Here is a 16,887-nt window from a genome sequence, read left to right as displayed (position 1 = left end):
GATAAAACTGCTTACCATAAACCTGCATCACTAGGTATTGAATCCTCTTAGATCTCCTCATTACTAATGTTATGTGAATTGTCTTAATTAATGTTCTCTATTTACCTCTCTAGGATCTAATATCTATTTCAATGTCTAAACAGAACTCACAGGGGAAAAAAAAACCACGCCTTGAGTTGCAGAGGGAAAAATATTGAATGATGCAGGAAGTATCAAAAGACAATAATAAGACACAGGGGAAAAAAAAAACAAGCCTTGAGTTGCAGAGGGAAAAATATTGAATGATGCAGGAAGTATCAAAAGACAATAATAAGAATACAAATGCAATGTGCCAAAAGGAGTTAGTTAGTCAACATTTCACCACTTCAAGGGTTAGCATATGAGCAAGAACTAAAGATACTGGGCTCAAGTAGAAATCAAATGTTTTGAGAATGATGATGTCAACTAATGTACAAAAGTGCTTTTCACAATGGATGGATGGACTGTGATAACAACTATATGAGCCCCCAATAAAATGATTAAAAACAAAAAAAGATACTGAAGGAAGAAGTCTAAGTTGTACTGAAACCATTAGCCAACACCTAGACTCCAGGAATTGCTGAAATACCAATCAAAGTGTTTCAACAAGCTGATAAAGCATTGGATACACTTGTTTGTTTATGCTAGGAAATTTGGAAGACAACTACCTGGCCAATCAACTAGAAGAGATCCACGTATGTACCCATTCCAAAGAAAGGTGACCCAACAGAATTCTCAAATTATAAAACAATATCACTGATACCACATACAAGTAATATTTTGCTGAAGATTATCCAAAAATGGTTGCAGCAGTACATTGACAAAGAGCTGCTAGATTCAGAAAAGGACATGAACAAGATTATCATGGCTGTTGTCAGATGGCTATTGACTGATAGCAAAAAATACCAGACATGTTTACTTGTGTTTCACTGACTATGCAGAAGTATTCAACTGTGTGGATCACAGAAAACTAAGGACAGTCTTGAGAAGAGGAATTTTAGAACACTTCATTGTGCTCCAGTGGAACCTGTACCTGGATTAAGAGGCAGTACTATGAACAGAACAAGGGAATACTGCATGGCTTAAAATCAGACATAATGTGTGTCAGGGTTGGAGCCTCTCACCATATTTATTCAATCAGTATGATAAGCAAATTATCAGGGAAACTGGATTATATGAAGACAAACATGGTATCAGGGTTGGAGAAAGGCAGGCTTATTAACAACCTTTGATATCTAATGGCACAACCTTGCTTGATGAAAGTGAGGACTGAAGCACTTCCTGATGAAGATCAAGGATTGTAGCCTTCAATATGAATTGCAACTCAATGTAAAGACCAAATTCGCCACAATTTGAACCAACGGGTAACATCATAATAAACAAAGACTGAAGTTATCAAGATTTCATGGATCCACACTGGATGCTCACGGAAGCAGCAGTCAAGAGATCAAAAAGGGTGCATTGCATTGGGTAAATCTGCTGCACAAGACCACTTTAAAGTGCTGAAAAGCAAGGAAATTTGAGGATTAAGCTACTCCTGAGCCAAACCATGGTGTTTTCTTTTTTCTTTAATCATTTTATTGGTGGCTTGTACAATACTTATCACAATCCATACATCCATCCACTGTGTCAAGCACTTTAGTACATTCGTTTCCCTCATCATTCTCAAAACATTTGCTTTCTACTTGAGCCTTTGGTATCAGCTCATTTTCCCCCTCCCCTTCTCTCCTCCTCCCTCCCCCACAAACCCTTGATAATTTATAAATTATTATTATTTTGTCATATCTTACATCATCCGACTTCTCTCTTTACCAATTTCTCCACTGTCTGTCCCCCAGGAAGGAGGTCATATGTAGATACTTGTAATCCATTTTCAATTGCCTCATATGCATGTAAATGTTGGATATTAAATAAGGCAGGCTGAAGAAAATTGATGCACTTGAACTATGTTGCTTGTGAAGAATATTAAAGTACCATGAACTTTCAAAAGAACAAACAAATCTGTCTTGGAAGAAGTACAGCCAGAATGCTCCTTAGATGCAAGGATGATAAGACTTTGTTTCATGTACTTTTGACATGTTATCAGGAGAGACCAGTCTCTAGAGAAAGACACCACGCTTGATAAAGTGGTGGAGCAGCGAAAAAGTGGAAGACCCTCAATGAGATGGCATGACACAGTGGGTGCAACAATGAGTTCACACAGGAGTAAGTGGGAGGGTGGTGCAGGACCGGGTGGTGTTTCATTCTGTTGTTCGACCCGATGGCACCTAATAATAAAAAGCTTTTTAAAATGCTATCGTGTAATATCAAACCACTGGGGGGAAATTCCTATATGATATACTTATGTCATATAGTACTTTTATGTCATAAGTACATTCATGTACATAAATAATATCTACTATTATTCCCAATAACACAGATAAGGAAAGTGAGTTCCTTGCTACCTGTCTAGGAATAGACCATTAAACAGTAATGAACTCTGAACCCATAACCTGATGCTAGAAACTGTGTATTTTGCCTCTTTCATAATTTGCTACCCACCCCTTCATGTTAACAGGTTAAACATTTTTTAAAATTCTAAATCAGGGGTCCTCAAACTTTTTAAACAGGGGGCCAGTTCACTGTCCCTCAGACCCGTTGGAGGGCCGGACCATAGTTTAAAAAAAAAAAACTATGAACAAATTCCTATGCACACTGCACATATCTTATTTTGAAGTAAAAAACAAAATGGGGCAAAAACACCTGGTGGGCCGGATAAATGTCCTTGGCGGGCCGCATGTGGCCATAGTTTGAGGACCTCTGTTAAATTATTTATTACATTCTTAAATTGAACAGTTGTAAGTTATAGAAAGGCAATCATATCAAAATTCAAATGTTATTTGGAGTACATTACAGACTAAACTGGAAAAACAAGAAAAGGACTTGTGCTTGCAAATAAAATGGTATTCCTGTTTGAGCACGTATACATTAATTAGGAAGGAGACCTGAGAAGTCCTAACTCCTAAGCACCCAAGCCTTTTGATTTCACTAGTGGCCTTTTATGTTCTTTCATCCACTTATTCCTTCAAGAAATGTTCAATAAGTCCTTGCTGGAAATTGTGAAGATAAAAAGCAGCTTAGGAAACCTTACAACACAGGTATGGAAAGTAATACTCAAACCAGGTCTTGTCATCATAAATTCTTTAAAAACTACCACCAACAACACACAACTGTATCAAGATACCAGTTTGCCATAAAAATGTTAGTATTGACAAAGAGCTACTCATCAAATATAATATAAATATAATAAGCAAGGACACATCAGAAAAAAATAAAGCGAACTGTCTACAGCAGTAATACTCTATCTACATGCTGAAAAACAGGGGAAAATGTCACTGGCCAATAGGTGTTCAAAAGGCACTAAGAGGCTCTGACTTCACTCCTGTGGAGTCTATTCTGACCCAAAAGAACTGAGTAGAACTCTGCGGGTAGATGCAAATGACCAAATGGCCCCAGTCTCTCTCCCATGCAGCAGCTGAGGAGTTCCACAGCCAACCTTTTGCTAGCAGCTGCGCGCCAACTAAACCACTGTGACACCCAGGCTCCTTAAGAAGCGCAATACAACAGACAAAATCCCCAAACAAACCCATTTTATGTGAAATTTTAGCTAGACCAAAATGCCAACTATGTTTTTGTTTTAAATCTTTTTGCCTGCCTCCTTACAAATTAGAAAAATTTGTAAGACTACAAGAAATCTTTCCTTTCTCTTTTCTACCATTCTATTAGTGGCATGTCTTTCACATCTTCTCATTTTTATGTTATATAGACAAAATTCAAAATCTTGCGTTTTCACACTCTTGTTGGAAATGTGACTATAATAATTTTCAAAGTAAGTATGAACTATTTCTGAAAAGGCCACTAATTTTATGATACTAGAATATCATACTTGAAAACTATAGTTTACATTTATACAGGTGATTAAATTTAATTATGTCTAGTATTTAAAGACCACTGAGTATATGTTTACCAAATATTAAAATAATAAATATTTCATATATGCCAGCTGCCTTGGTAATTGAAAAAAAGTTATTCGGTTATATGACGAGGCTACAAAAGTTTCTGGGAAAATTCCACTATCTTTTTATTTCATTTTTCCATGAACTTTCTAAAGCTCTCTCAGGTTTAAAGACATCTAAACAATTTTTAAGTGTTTCACCAAAAAAACAAAAACAAAAACATCATCATCAAGCACCAAAATTCTATACCAATTTCATGAAGGTATTAGATTCTAGAGACCAACCTTGCAAAGCTTCAAACAAATACCGCTTTCATCTGAAAGAGTAAATGAAGACCCTCCCTTTCAATACTAAAAGAACAATTAACAAATTTTAAAATTACAGGACCCCTTTGCATTCTTAACAGGTACTGAAGACCCCTAAAAACGTTTCTATATTTGTATTTCTCCATATTTATATAACTGAAAACTAGGGATATTTAAATTAATTTATTAATACCCTTGAAAATAACAATAGCCACACAAGTATCAACTGATTTTTGACAAAGGTGCTACATAACTCCATTCAGTGGAGAAAGAACACTCTCTTCAGCAAATGGTTTTGAAAAATTAGACTTACACATGCAGAAAAATTAAACAAAATCCATGCCTGACACAACACACAAAAACGAATTCAAAATGAACTAAAGACCCAAATGGGAAGGGTACTGGGAGAATAAATAAATTATTGAAGAAACTGTAGAGGTTAAGGCTGTCAAAACTACTTTTTAACAACTATTGAATATTCTAACAAAAGCATGAACAACATGACAAAATTACAAAGTGGGTATCATAAAAATTAAATACTTTTGGTCATCAAATAGACTAAGCACAAACAAAATATTATAACAGAAAAATGGAAACACAAGCTACTTGTGAAACTACAGAAATCAAGCATCTGTACCCCAAATACATATAAAACCTTGACAACACCAAGCCCTGAGGACGATGTTCCTGCTCAGCACAGCTAATGCACAGAGAGGACCATAGGGCCAGCCCCACCACTAGACACTATGTCCCTCACTGACGGAGAGAGCTATGGAGGACAACCCTGGACACACAGTGCTGGAATTGTACCTGATCTGACCCTGGGATGAAACACTAAGGGCATACAACAGAGCAGCAAGGGGAGCAAAGCAATGAAGTCCCAGAGGAATACCAAAAATAAGACTCTGGGGCCAGGCATCACCCCATCAGAAGTGACCAGAAAACACTCCTAAAGTTGGAAAGAATCTCAATTCCCATCATGTTGATACACAAAATATGATATATATCTACAATGTATATCTCAGTCAGAAAGGAAAATAAAGTACACAAACATGGGGCTTGAAGACAGTTATGCTGTAAGGATTAAGACACTAAGACCATATTTTCCAACTACTGAGCCTTCCTTTCTTTCCAACTTTGATATTCCCATCACCAGCCATTAGTAATGAAGATGTGTGTTTTAATTCAGCTTGAAGAAGTTGGTAGAACTCTTCAACTTCTTCCATCACTAGGTTTGGTGGTTGAGGCATAAATCTGAATAATAGTTGTATTAACTAGACTTCCTTGTAGGCTTATTGATATTTCCTATCCCATTTGGCACTTTACTTCAAGATAGCCCTTGAAAAGTTCTTTTTGATGAACAAAAAGGGCACCACTTGTGAATTTGTCATTCCTGGCCAGGTAAACCATATAATTAAAGTCCATTTCACTTCAGTAATGCCTAGGATATCAATCTTCAGCTCGCCATTTCATTTTTGACAATTCACAGTTTTCCTAGATTCAGATTTCATATAGTCCATGTTGATTATTAATGCATGTTTACATCTATTTCCTCTTTTGAGATCCTTTTGATTCCCCACAGGGACAAACTATGATTCAAATCTGAGCTGATGACTTTCAGTTTTCCTGGAACAGTCATGCTGATTTCCATATTTTCTAAGGCTGTTTTCATGCTACCATGGCACAGCTGAATACTTGCTACAGTTAACCATATGGCTCTCAAAATCTAAAATTTTAATGATGCATTAATTTATTAAAAATATTCCCTAACTCCTACAGAAAATACCTCTCACATTTTAAGCTACATTTGATTATACCAAGTTCCCCCAAATTAGATGAATATAAATTATACAGCATCCTTCCAAAATAATACTTCAAATACTTAGAAAATTTAGATTCCTACAAGGGTATATTTCCTTCTGATTCCACAGAATTGAATGACAGGAAACGAAAGCTTACAGCTTTGTGAAACTAGGACAACTTAGACCCAACAGTCAGTTTTACAAAGGTAAGTCAAAATATATCGCTACAAAATTACAGGCATCTTTATTTGAAATATCAAAATGTGAAGCTGTTGTTTCTCAAAGTATCCTCATGCGGAGCTATACACAACCCTTCCTCAAAGAATTTTGTGCTTTTCAATCTACATCACACCGAAAGATGCAGTTTTAGTATCATGAAGAGACTCAACTTATATTAAAAGCAGTCTGACGGGGCACAATCATGGCAGCAGGGTGAATAGGATAAGAGTTTCTAATAAATTCTCTAGAAGAGCCATTGCTACGAAAAATAAACAGTTGCATAGTCGTGAAGGGAAAAAATTCCTTGGCACAACCTTCCTGGCCTTTTTCTCAACATAATTTTCTTAAAACATTTTCCTAATAAATCCTCTATGATGGGCTTTGAGAATAGCTATCAGGATTAACCCTATGAAGTCGGGGGGGAAAAAAGTAGCCCAAAACTTCTGAGCTGATCTCTCTTATTTTACATTTACCTGGTCTAGCACATCTCCTCTGGCCACTCTTTTTTTTGAATGGACTTTTTTTTCCCAGGACACCCTAACAAGACACAAGAGCAATGCCAGGCAGGTGCAGGACCAGGCAGTGGTTCAGTCTGCCGTGCACGGGTCACTGGGGGTTGGAATCAACTCGACAGCACCTAACAAGAGGAAAGTACTGAGGAAACGTGTCTAGCCATCCAATAATCGCAGATATATCAACACGTTTTGTTTGGAAGAAATCTGAGTAGCCATGACTGGAACCCCCAGTAGCAATACTTTTTGACTTACTCTCATACCGTATCACCTTATATTTTTGAAAGGCAACAACAGGCCAACGCACAGAGACCAATGTTTATTACTGCAAGACGGCACAAGACCCAGCAGTGTTTCTAGTGTGCATGAAGTGGGAACTGACTCAGTAGCAACTTCCACCACTAAACACGGAGACAGAACAACAGGCAAATCAGCAGGATTCAACCGTGGGCTAAAAAAGTTTCAAAAGTCAAATACCTTTTGTAGAGAGAGAGGCTCTGTGACATCAATTGCTATGGCTTTAAAGCCTAATGCTACACCTTTCTTGAGTGTACGCCAAGCTACATTCATGATTCAGAGTTCTGAGTTTGAGTAATGCAATGCCAGGTTTCAAAATCATTGTGATAAAATTACTTTATTCATTCTGATTCTAAGCCATCTGTCTGGCATTTACTAGAGCAATTGCTAAAGCTATTCTATGCATACAGATGAGGTTTTTTTTGAAACAAAAATGTAAAACTGTTTCCACATCTGTTGTTTTTGTTGATATGTCACCTAGATTAGCAAATTCTTGCCTAGATAGAAAACAGGATGAAAACACAGACCAGTTTTAATGTACACATTTTTCCTAATGACTCCATTAAGATTATGTCATCTTCTCAACCATGTTTTCTATTGCTATACTACAAATTACATAGTTATGTATATATAAATACATATGTGTGAGAAATTCCCAATTCCAAGTCAAATGAAACTGTTACTTTCTAAATATAAGATTTTTTCTAAATCATACACTTGAGCATTGATAAAAAGATTACTGCAGGAATTAGAAAGATGGAGCTTCCCTATTATTACAAAGGGGAGGAAATTAGAAAAAGGAAAGTTAAATTGTTTTAAAACTTGACAATTTTTCCTAAATTTGGCTCTCAAAACAGTCATGTTTTGGTTGGTTATTAAAAAAAAAAAATCCACTGCTGATTTTGCCACTTTCAAGGAATTCACTAATTAAGATATCACAGGAAAAAAATCTGATTTTTTTTACAACTAACTTCCTATTACGTGATGATGATCAGTTTTACAGATTATTAAAAGTCCAATTTCTTTCTATCGATTAGTAGTTTTTGCTCATATCAAAGACAGTCAAGAAAATGGTATGGAACTAGAATATTCATCACTCCATACAGCTACGTATTAGGGTATGGTTTAAAGAACTAGAACTACGTATTAAGGGAAGAGTACAAACTAATAGCTGTTTTATTATTTTATCTGAAGAGTTCGGATTAACACATATGTTTAATATTGGAAGAAATTATCAATGCATATAACAAACTCAATTTCAGAAAAATCTACTACTATATTGAGTAACTAAGTGCCAGTTCTGGTTTGATATTATTTTTCACTTTTATTTTCTCAAAATTAAGTTACTTGATACTCCCACTTTGGCTGTTTCAAAACAATTCTCTTAAGTCACAAAACATAACAACAAATTTTAAGAGACTGAAATAACACAAAGTATATTATCCAACCACAGTGAGATGAAACTAGAAATTAACAAAACAGGGAATTAAATATGTGGGAATTAAGCATCAAATTATTAGCAAACCAATGAGTCAAATAAGAAATCAAGAGAGAAATTAAAAAATACTGAGATGGCTGAAAATGAAAGCACAGCATCCCCACACTTAGGAGATCCAGCAAAGGCAGTACTCAGAGGAAAATGTATACAGTACCCGTAAATACCTTACTGAAAAAGAACAAGTGTCTCACATATACTAGAAATAATCTAAGTTTACAGCTGGAAGAATCTAAAGAGTAAAGTAAGCCCAAAGCCACCAAAAGAAAATGAAATAACTATTAATAAAGTGAAATAAAGATTAGAATAGATGTAAATGAAATAGAAAATAGAAAAAAATAAGATCAACAAAATCAAAAGTTGGTTCTTTGAACAGATTCTTTTCTATTTGCAGATGACACAATCTTACATTCAGAAAATCTCAAAGAATTCTCTTAGATAGAATTCTAATAAATAACTAATAAATGAAATCAGCAGAATGGCATGGTACAATGACAACATACAAAAATCAACTGGGTTTATATACACCAGCAATGAGCAATCTGAAAAGTAAATTAAGATTTCTTTTTACAATAGCATCTAAAAGAGTAAGAATAACATATATTTAGAAATATACTTAACCAGGGTATGCAAGATTTACACACAGAAACCATTGATAAAAGATATTAAGACCCCAAAAATAAATTTAAAAATTAAAAAGATATTAAGACTCATACAAATGGAAAGACAGTCTGTGTTCCTAAACTAGAAGACTTAAGATGTCAGTACTACCCAGAGAAATCTCTACTGCTATCATTACCCAAATCCTAAGACTTTCTCTGCAGAAATGGAAAAGTCAAGCTCTGAACCTATATGGTGTTTTAAGAGGCCCCTAATAGTCAAAAACAATCTTGAAAAAGAAAAAAGATAAAGTAGGAGGGCTCCCACTTTCCAATTTCAAAATGTAATATAAACCTACAATTATCCAAAAGGCCATCAATATTCAATATAATCAAATGCAGATACTTAAAACCCTTAGGGCACAAAAAGTATGAGTGGAGGTAAAAGTTTGTCAATATGTTTTCTTAATATTCAAGTTTAGTAAATAACAATTTCATGGAACAAAAGCTAGCAATTAATATTCCAACGACATCTTCCTGCACAGACCCATTGTTTGTTCTACGCTGTCACAGAGCTGACTCTAACTCATGGTAACCTTATCATTATTACCTGAAAAACTTACTGAAAATCAATCAAAATGTGCCCAACCAAAAACCAGCTAAGATGTTTTCTACCAAAACATCACTAAATAAATTCTATCATATGCATAACCAATATACTCACTGCCATCGAGTCAATTCTGACTCACAGCGACCTTGTAGGACAGGGTAGAACTGCCCCTGTGGGTCTCGAAACTCGTTACAGGAGTAGAAAGCCCTTTCTTTCTCCCGAGGAGCTGGCTGGTGGATTTGAACTAGTGACCTTGTGGTTAAAAGCCCGATGTGTAACCACTACGTCATCTAGGCTCCTTATAGAGGGGGCAAAACTTTTCTGTAAAGTAGTTGGGGTTCTATAAAGAGCTCCACAGTTATCTCACAGATTTTCCAGCTCCTTAAATCAGGCTAAAACCCATGTATTCTGAAACCACAAAGCAAAATAAATAATGCTTAACTCTTACAAAGGTTTTAATTAAAATTTTCAAATAATATTTCTATGACGTGTCGTAAGCCTTTCGTCATTCTACTGTGATCTTACCCGTATCTGTTCAGTAGAGCTGCTGCTGAGTTCATCACCAGATTCCGAATCTTGATGTATTCTTTCAGAGCTTTCTCCTGCTGAATCACAGGACTGTTCCTGGGAGAAGCTAGTTTTTTCTATGTCCAAGAACTCTGGACATGGAAAGTGACCAAATAAGCGCGTCCTATTCTGGCTGGGAACCTTAGGAGAATGTGAGTCACTGTTAAATTTTCCATTGTTATGGGTCAGGTCCAGGCTCAGGCCAAGAGTCTGACCTGGGCTACAGTTGGGTCCAAAATTCTGGTTGGCATCACGAATAATCCCTGTTCCTTGAACCGAAGAGGATGACTTGCCAAAACTTGAAAGCTCAGGCAATTTGTTCACGTTTTCTGTTGATTTCTGAAGATGCAGACTCTGTATCATTTTCATGGAATGATTTGGCAGCCCAACTGCCTGTTTAACAGGAGGCATGAGAGCTTTGCGGGTGACCTCCTTAACGTACTGGGCTGGCACGTAAAAGGTTTTGGAATTCTCTTCTGGTTTGACTTGCCACCAGTCATCATTTGTCTTTTTCACCAAGATGTACCGTTCTCCCTGTTTTATTACGATCTTTCTGTCCTTTGCTTCATATTCATAATCATATTCCACTTCAATGTATGCTTGGCCCGGAACAATCTTCCCACTTCTGTCAGCCATTTTTATTCGATGCTATTCACCTCTCAAAAAGGACGATATGCCACATTATGGCTTTGTGGATTTTGGAACTGCGATAGCTGTTTTCATTTAAATGGAGAAAGAGAATGAAGAAAAGCATTCATGTAATCTGGATTTGTAGTAAGAACTCAAATATTCAATGCAAGTCACCTAGACAATATTGCCTTCAAATCTCAAACTCCAGAGAATAAACAGGTATGTAATATCAGATGTCCTGGCCTACATTGAAAACACTTTTCATTAAAACTATAATCTAAATGTTTTAGTCATTTAGAACCAAAATCAGTAACTAGAACAAATATACTTTAATAGTCCTTGAACATTAAAAAGGAGAACCCTGCTTCTTCTCATGTCTTTAAATCTCCTTTACCAGTTTCTTTAAAAGATCCATTAATATTAACTTGCAGTTCAAACTCACCCAGCGGTACCACTACAGAAAGGACTGGCAATTTGCTCCCATTAAGATTACAGCTAAGGTTTGGAAACTGACTGTGGTAGCAACTGTATTATTATGCTTGACCTAATTGAATTATGGATTGTTATATTTGCATGAGCTCCCTATAAAACATTTTTTTAGAATTACAGCTAAGAAAACCATAGGAAAAATGAGGACCTAATGTCAGGGGTTTAAGTGGAGAGAAAATGTTTTGAAAATGAAGTACAAATGCGCTTTACACAATTGATGTGTGTATGGATTGTGATAAGAGTTGTATGAGCCCCTAATAAAATGTTTTAAAAAAATAATAAATAAATAAAAATTATATGGAGGGGAGAAAAAAAAACATAGGAAGTACAGTTCTACTCTGTAACACATGGAGGAGTGTTCCATGAGTGAAATCAATTCACCAAGCAACAGGTCTTTAAGCATGCATTATACGTGTAGAAGTGCCAGGCACTAAGCCAGGTTAACTATGTGCCTTATTTAAGATCCTCTTCAAAACTAGGTGCACTTTCAATAGGCCAGCATTATCTTCCAACAAGAACAAGCACATTAGTGAGCTTAAAAAACAAATTACCCAATTTTGGGGGTGGGGGGGGAGGCGCATGCAGAGGGGGAGTAAGTTTCCTAATATAAATGTTTTAAAGGAGCAGCAAGGCAAAACATAAAAAGAATAAAAGAAAAGAAACTGGTATTTTATTTGGTTTCCCTCTGACTTCTACCTCAGAGGGACCGCAATACTTTGTGAGGAACTCCTATGCGTCTAGTAGTATGGCTTGATAAGTTCAGCAATCATTTTTACTTCTACACCAATGCTAGAGTATTTCAGTGCCTTCAACAACACAGCATTTAAAATTCAAAATGATCACAGAATCTTGGTACTCTTGTAAGTTAAGTCACCCCTCAATGCAATTATAGCCAATCAAAGATGACTTAGGCAAACCTAGATAATTACTCATGTTGAAATGTACTAAAATTACGTGCACTTTAAGTCCCATGACAACCTTCCAATTTTCCTCAGCACTCAGGTACTGGGCACAATGTTACAGCATCACATTGGTGTAGTAACAATCATTCTATTGAAGATAATATCCTTCTATGTTAAACCTCTTAAGCCCAAGTGGTAAACAAGTACATTCCTGAAACAATTTCAGTAATTAAAGTTAGTCTAAACAAACTATTCAAATAATAAATTTTTAAAATTATTATTTCAAAAATGCAAAACACTTACCTTGTAAGAGGAGAAATAAAGGTCAGGCACTACATTTAAACCTAGAAAGAAAGAAAAAGATCATTAACTAACCAGGATTGCTTAGAAAAGGCTAAGAATACAGTGTTGCTCATATGTTATTTTAAGCTTTACTCTTTTGTAATGGCTGAGAGGAACATAGTACAATTTTATACACCATGATTGTACATGGCTCTACCCGCCAAACGTGCAAACACACTAAGCACCAGTTAGATGTGCTTTACCACAGTCCTCTCTCCTGTTTCATGTCTACATCATTTCAGCTTCATTTTGGTCCTTTCATGGCTTTTTTTGTTTTGAGAAAAAGGAAAACAACGCGGCTGAGTGGATAAAAATAATGAGTGCAAGCATCTTAAAAACTGTTGAGGGCCTTTGTACACTTCCCAAAACTTACTTACTAATCTCACACAGGGCGTTATATCTTTACAGTGGAGAGATCAGGCAGCCACAGATGATACCAAGTAATCAAACTTAGCAACATTAATAGTGGGACAACATGAAATGTGTCTTCTGAGGTAATGCAATTAAAAGGGAACAGTGTTACCTCTGTAGTCACCTATGGTGTAATTTTGTAAAAAGATATGCTTAGCATTAAACCAACTATTTAAAAGATCAAAATGCAAGATATGCTATTAGACAACAGGCCTGAGCTCTTCAAAAGTCACTATCATAAAAACTGAAAAAGGGATGGTGATTCATCAAGTGTAGGGAGGCTAAAGGAGCCCTGGTGGCAATGTCAGGTTCAGTGTTATAAGGCTAACACCAAGGTTCTTTCCTTCAAACCCAACAGCTACTCTGAGGGAGAAAGATGAAGCTGTGTACTCTCATAAAGATTTACAAAGCCTGGATCACTGAAGACAAATGGGTGCATAAGCAAATGTGGTGAAGAAAGCTGATGGTGCCCGGCTATCAAAAAGTATAGCGTCTGGGGTCTTAAAGGCTTGAAGGTAATCAAGTGGCCATCAAGCTCAGAAGCAACAAAGCCCACATGGAAGAAGCACACCAGCCTATGCAACCACGAGGTGTCAAAGGGATCAGGTGTAAGGCATCATCAGAACAAAAAATCTTACCATAGTGAATGATGGCGGGAGTGCGGAGTGGAGATCCAAAGCCCATTAGTAGGCCACTGGAGATCCCCTTGCAGAGGGGTCTCGGGGAGGAGATGAGCCAGTCAGGGTGTGATGTAGCAATGATGAGAAGTACAACTTTCCTCTAGTTCCTAAATGTTTCCTCCCCGCTCCCACTACCATGACTTGAATTCGACCTTGCAAGTCTGGCTAGACCAGAGGAGATACACTGGTACAGATAGGAACTGAAAATCCAGGGAATCCAGGGCAGATGAGCCCTATAGGACCAGTGGAGTGAGTGGCAAAACAGGGAGGGTAAAGGGAGAATGGGTAGGAAAGAGGGAACCGATTACATGGAACTGTGTGTGACCTCCTCCCTGGGGGACAGACAACCGAAAAGTGGGTGAAGGGAGACGTCGGACAGGGCAAGATATAACAAAATACCCATTTATAAACTATCAAGGGCTCATGAGGGAGGGGGGAGCGGGGAGGGAGGGGGAAAATGAGGACCTAATGTCGGGGGTTTGAGTGGAGAGAAAATGTTTTGAGAAACGATGTACAAATGTGCTTTACACAATTGATGTGTGTATGGATTGGGATAACAGTTGTATGAGCCCCTAATAAAATGTTAAAAAACAAACAAATAAATAAATAAATAAAAGATTTACAAAGCCTTGGAAGCCCTATCTAGGGTGGTCACTATGAGTTGGAGTCAACTCAATGGCCGTGAGTAATGGCACATTAACCAAATGGATTCAGGTGTCTAAAACTTACTACATTCAAAATCAAATTTCTCTCTGTACCTGACTCCCATCCTACTAATCTGCTTACTCATGATTTTTACCATCACGGTAAATAAAAATTCCAACATTCCAAATGTTGAGGGAAAAACAAGTAAATCAACCATACTTCCATTCTTTCCTCTCACACCCTTTAAGCCAATCTAAACCATAACCTGTCTAATCTACCTTTAAAACACAAAATCTGATCACTTTCCACCACCAGTACAATTATCCTGGCACAAGCCCTCATCATCTCTCTACCTTAATTTGGTCAAGTCTCTTAATGGGTCCTCCCCCTATCATCCTTGGCTTGCTATGGGCTCTTGTTAAAACAATAGCTGAAGACGTGTTTTTAAAATAAGACCCACTCCGTCTTTACTATAAAATCCCACTTGTTGCTGTTGTCAGTCCAGAAGATTTTCTTGGCTATCATCTTTACAGAAGCAAATTGACATATCCCTCCGAGCCACTGGATGGGTTAGAATAAGCCACCTTTTAGTTAGCAGCATGTACCTAACCAGAACGCCTTTTCCCCACTTGTAGTAGATTCTCAAAATAATGTCTTAAGTTCTGTGGTGTTACTTTTATCAAGAGGTCGACTATTTTTTTATATCTTTAATTTTGGCAAAGTGACAGAGGTTTGGGCCATATGAAATATGAACCAAGCAGGGATGTGAGAAGTGTTTGTGTACTCTTTCTGCTAGAAACAGTCCTACTACATTGGGAAGATGCTGAGCCAGTATGCTGAGAGCCAGTATGCTTCCATCCTTGCCCTGACATGAGTCAGGACAGTTGGCAGTGGAACCACCTAGCCAATCCAAACTCTTGGGCAAAATTAAATAATCTTGTTATTTTTTTAAGCCATTAACTTTAAAGAATCATGTTATTTCAAAATGAAGAATTACAGCCATCCATGTGGATTACAATTTAATGAAAAGAAAGCAAAATTCCTCACAAATGGACCAATGCATAACATCATGATAAACAGAGAAAAGATTGAAGTGGTCAGGGATTTTATCTTGCTTGGGCCCACAATGCTCATAGAAATAGCAGTCAAGAGATCAAATGACATATTACACTGAGTAAATCTCCCCAAGACCACTCGGAAGTGATAAAAAGCAGGGATGTCAGTTTGAGGACAAAAGTGCGCCTGACCCAGGCCACAGAACTTTCAATCTTCTCATATGCATGTGACAGACAGACAATGAATAAGGAAGACTCAAGAAGAATGGATGTATTTGAATTGTGGTGTTGGTAAAGAATATTGAAACTACCAGGGACTACCGAAAGAACAAACAAATCTGTCTAGGAAGAAGTACAACCAAAATGCTCCTTAGAAGCAAGGACATACTTGTGGGTATGTTTATCAGCAGAAACCAGTCTCCGAAGAAGAAAACCATGCTCCACAAAGTAGAAGGCCGCGAAAAAGAAGGCCCTCAACAAGCTGGATTGGCATCCTGGCTGCACTAATGAACTCAAACATGACAACAATCGTGAGGGTGGCAAAGGGCTGCACAGTGTGTCTTTGTTCTCTTGTACATGGGTCACTGTACGTGGCAACCAACGCAACAGCACCTAACAGCAATTCTGTTATGACTTGTTATGGCTCAAAATCTAACCATTTCAATCAGAGCAAAGCCAAAGTCTTTACAAAAGGACTATATGTAAGGTGACCATACTGCCCAGGGCACACAGGATTACATCGAGTGTCTTATCAAGTAATTCCTATTAGGACCCTGTATCACAATCTAAACTGTTCTAATTTGGGAAAAGGAGTCCTAGTGGCGTGGTGGTTAGGCATTGCACTGTGATCCACAAGGTTAGCAGTTCAAAACCACCAGCTGCTCCTCAGGAGACAGAAATGGCTTTCTACTCCTGCAAAACAATTACAAACTCAGAAACTGACCAGGGCAGTTCTAGCCTGTCCTAAAGGGTTGCTATGAGTCGACATCAACTTGATGGTAATGAATTTGCTTACTTTGGGAAAGAAGTCACATTATGAATGTGAGAAAGATGGGGCTTTCTACTCCTGTAAACAGTTAGTCTTGTAAACCCACAGAGGGGCTTCCTATGAGTTGGCATTACTCGATGGCTATGAGTGTTTTTAGTTATCAATATGTAAGGTGACAAGATCGTCCTCCTACTCTCATCAGAGTAATTACCATGAGGGCAAAGATTTTTTTCATAGCAAAACAGTCTTTAACAAACGCAAACAAATATCTAATAAGATCATCAGAGAAGCTGAAGAAAACCTAAGAGCTATGTCTGATGCTATGA

The 16,887-nt window shown here is 37.2% G+C and overlaps 1 protein-coding gene across 3 annotated transcripts in view; it reads right to left on the bottom strand.

The window, feature by feature from the left end:
- The window catches only part of ARHGAP12 (Rho GTPase activating protein 12), a 114,647-nt gene extending 101,859 nt beyond the window's left edge, over positions 1 to 12,788 (bottom strand). For all 3 annotated transcript variants that reach the window (XM_004702278.2, XM_004702279.2, XM_004702281.2), the window contains exons 1-2: positions 12,744 to 12,788; positions 10,378 to 11,132 (exon numbers count right to left, since the gene is read on the bottom strand). In XM_004702278.2, the coding sequence (XP_004702335.1) occupies positions 10,378 to 11,055 (678 nt within the window). In that variant the 5' untranslated portion in view covers positions 11,056 to 11,132; positions 12,744 to 12,788. The remainder of the gene's footprint in view (positions 1 to 10,377; positions 11,133 to 12,743) is intronic.
- Between the last annotated feature and the right edge of the window lie 4,099 nt (positions 12,789 to 16,887).

This window comes from Echinops telfairi, unplaced genomic scaffold (assembly GCF_000313985.2).
Source record: "Echinops telfairi isolate 266 unplaced genomic scaffold, ASM31398v2 ScPeMD7_31;HRSCAF=116, whole genome shotgun sequence".
NCBI classification, from domain to species: domain Eukaryota; kingdom Metazoa; phylum Chordata; class Mammalia; order Afrosoricida; family Tenrecidae; genus Echinops; species Echinops telfairi.
This window is presented reverse-complemented; position numbering and strand designations above follow the sequence as displayed.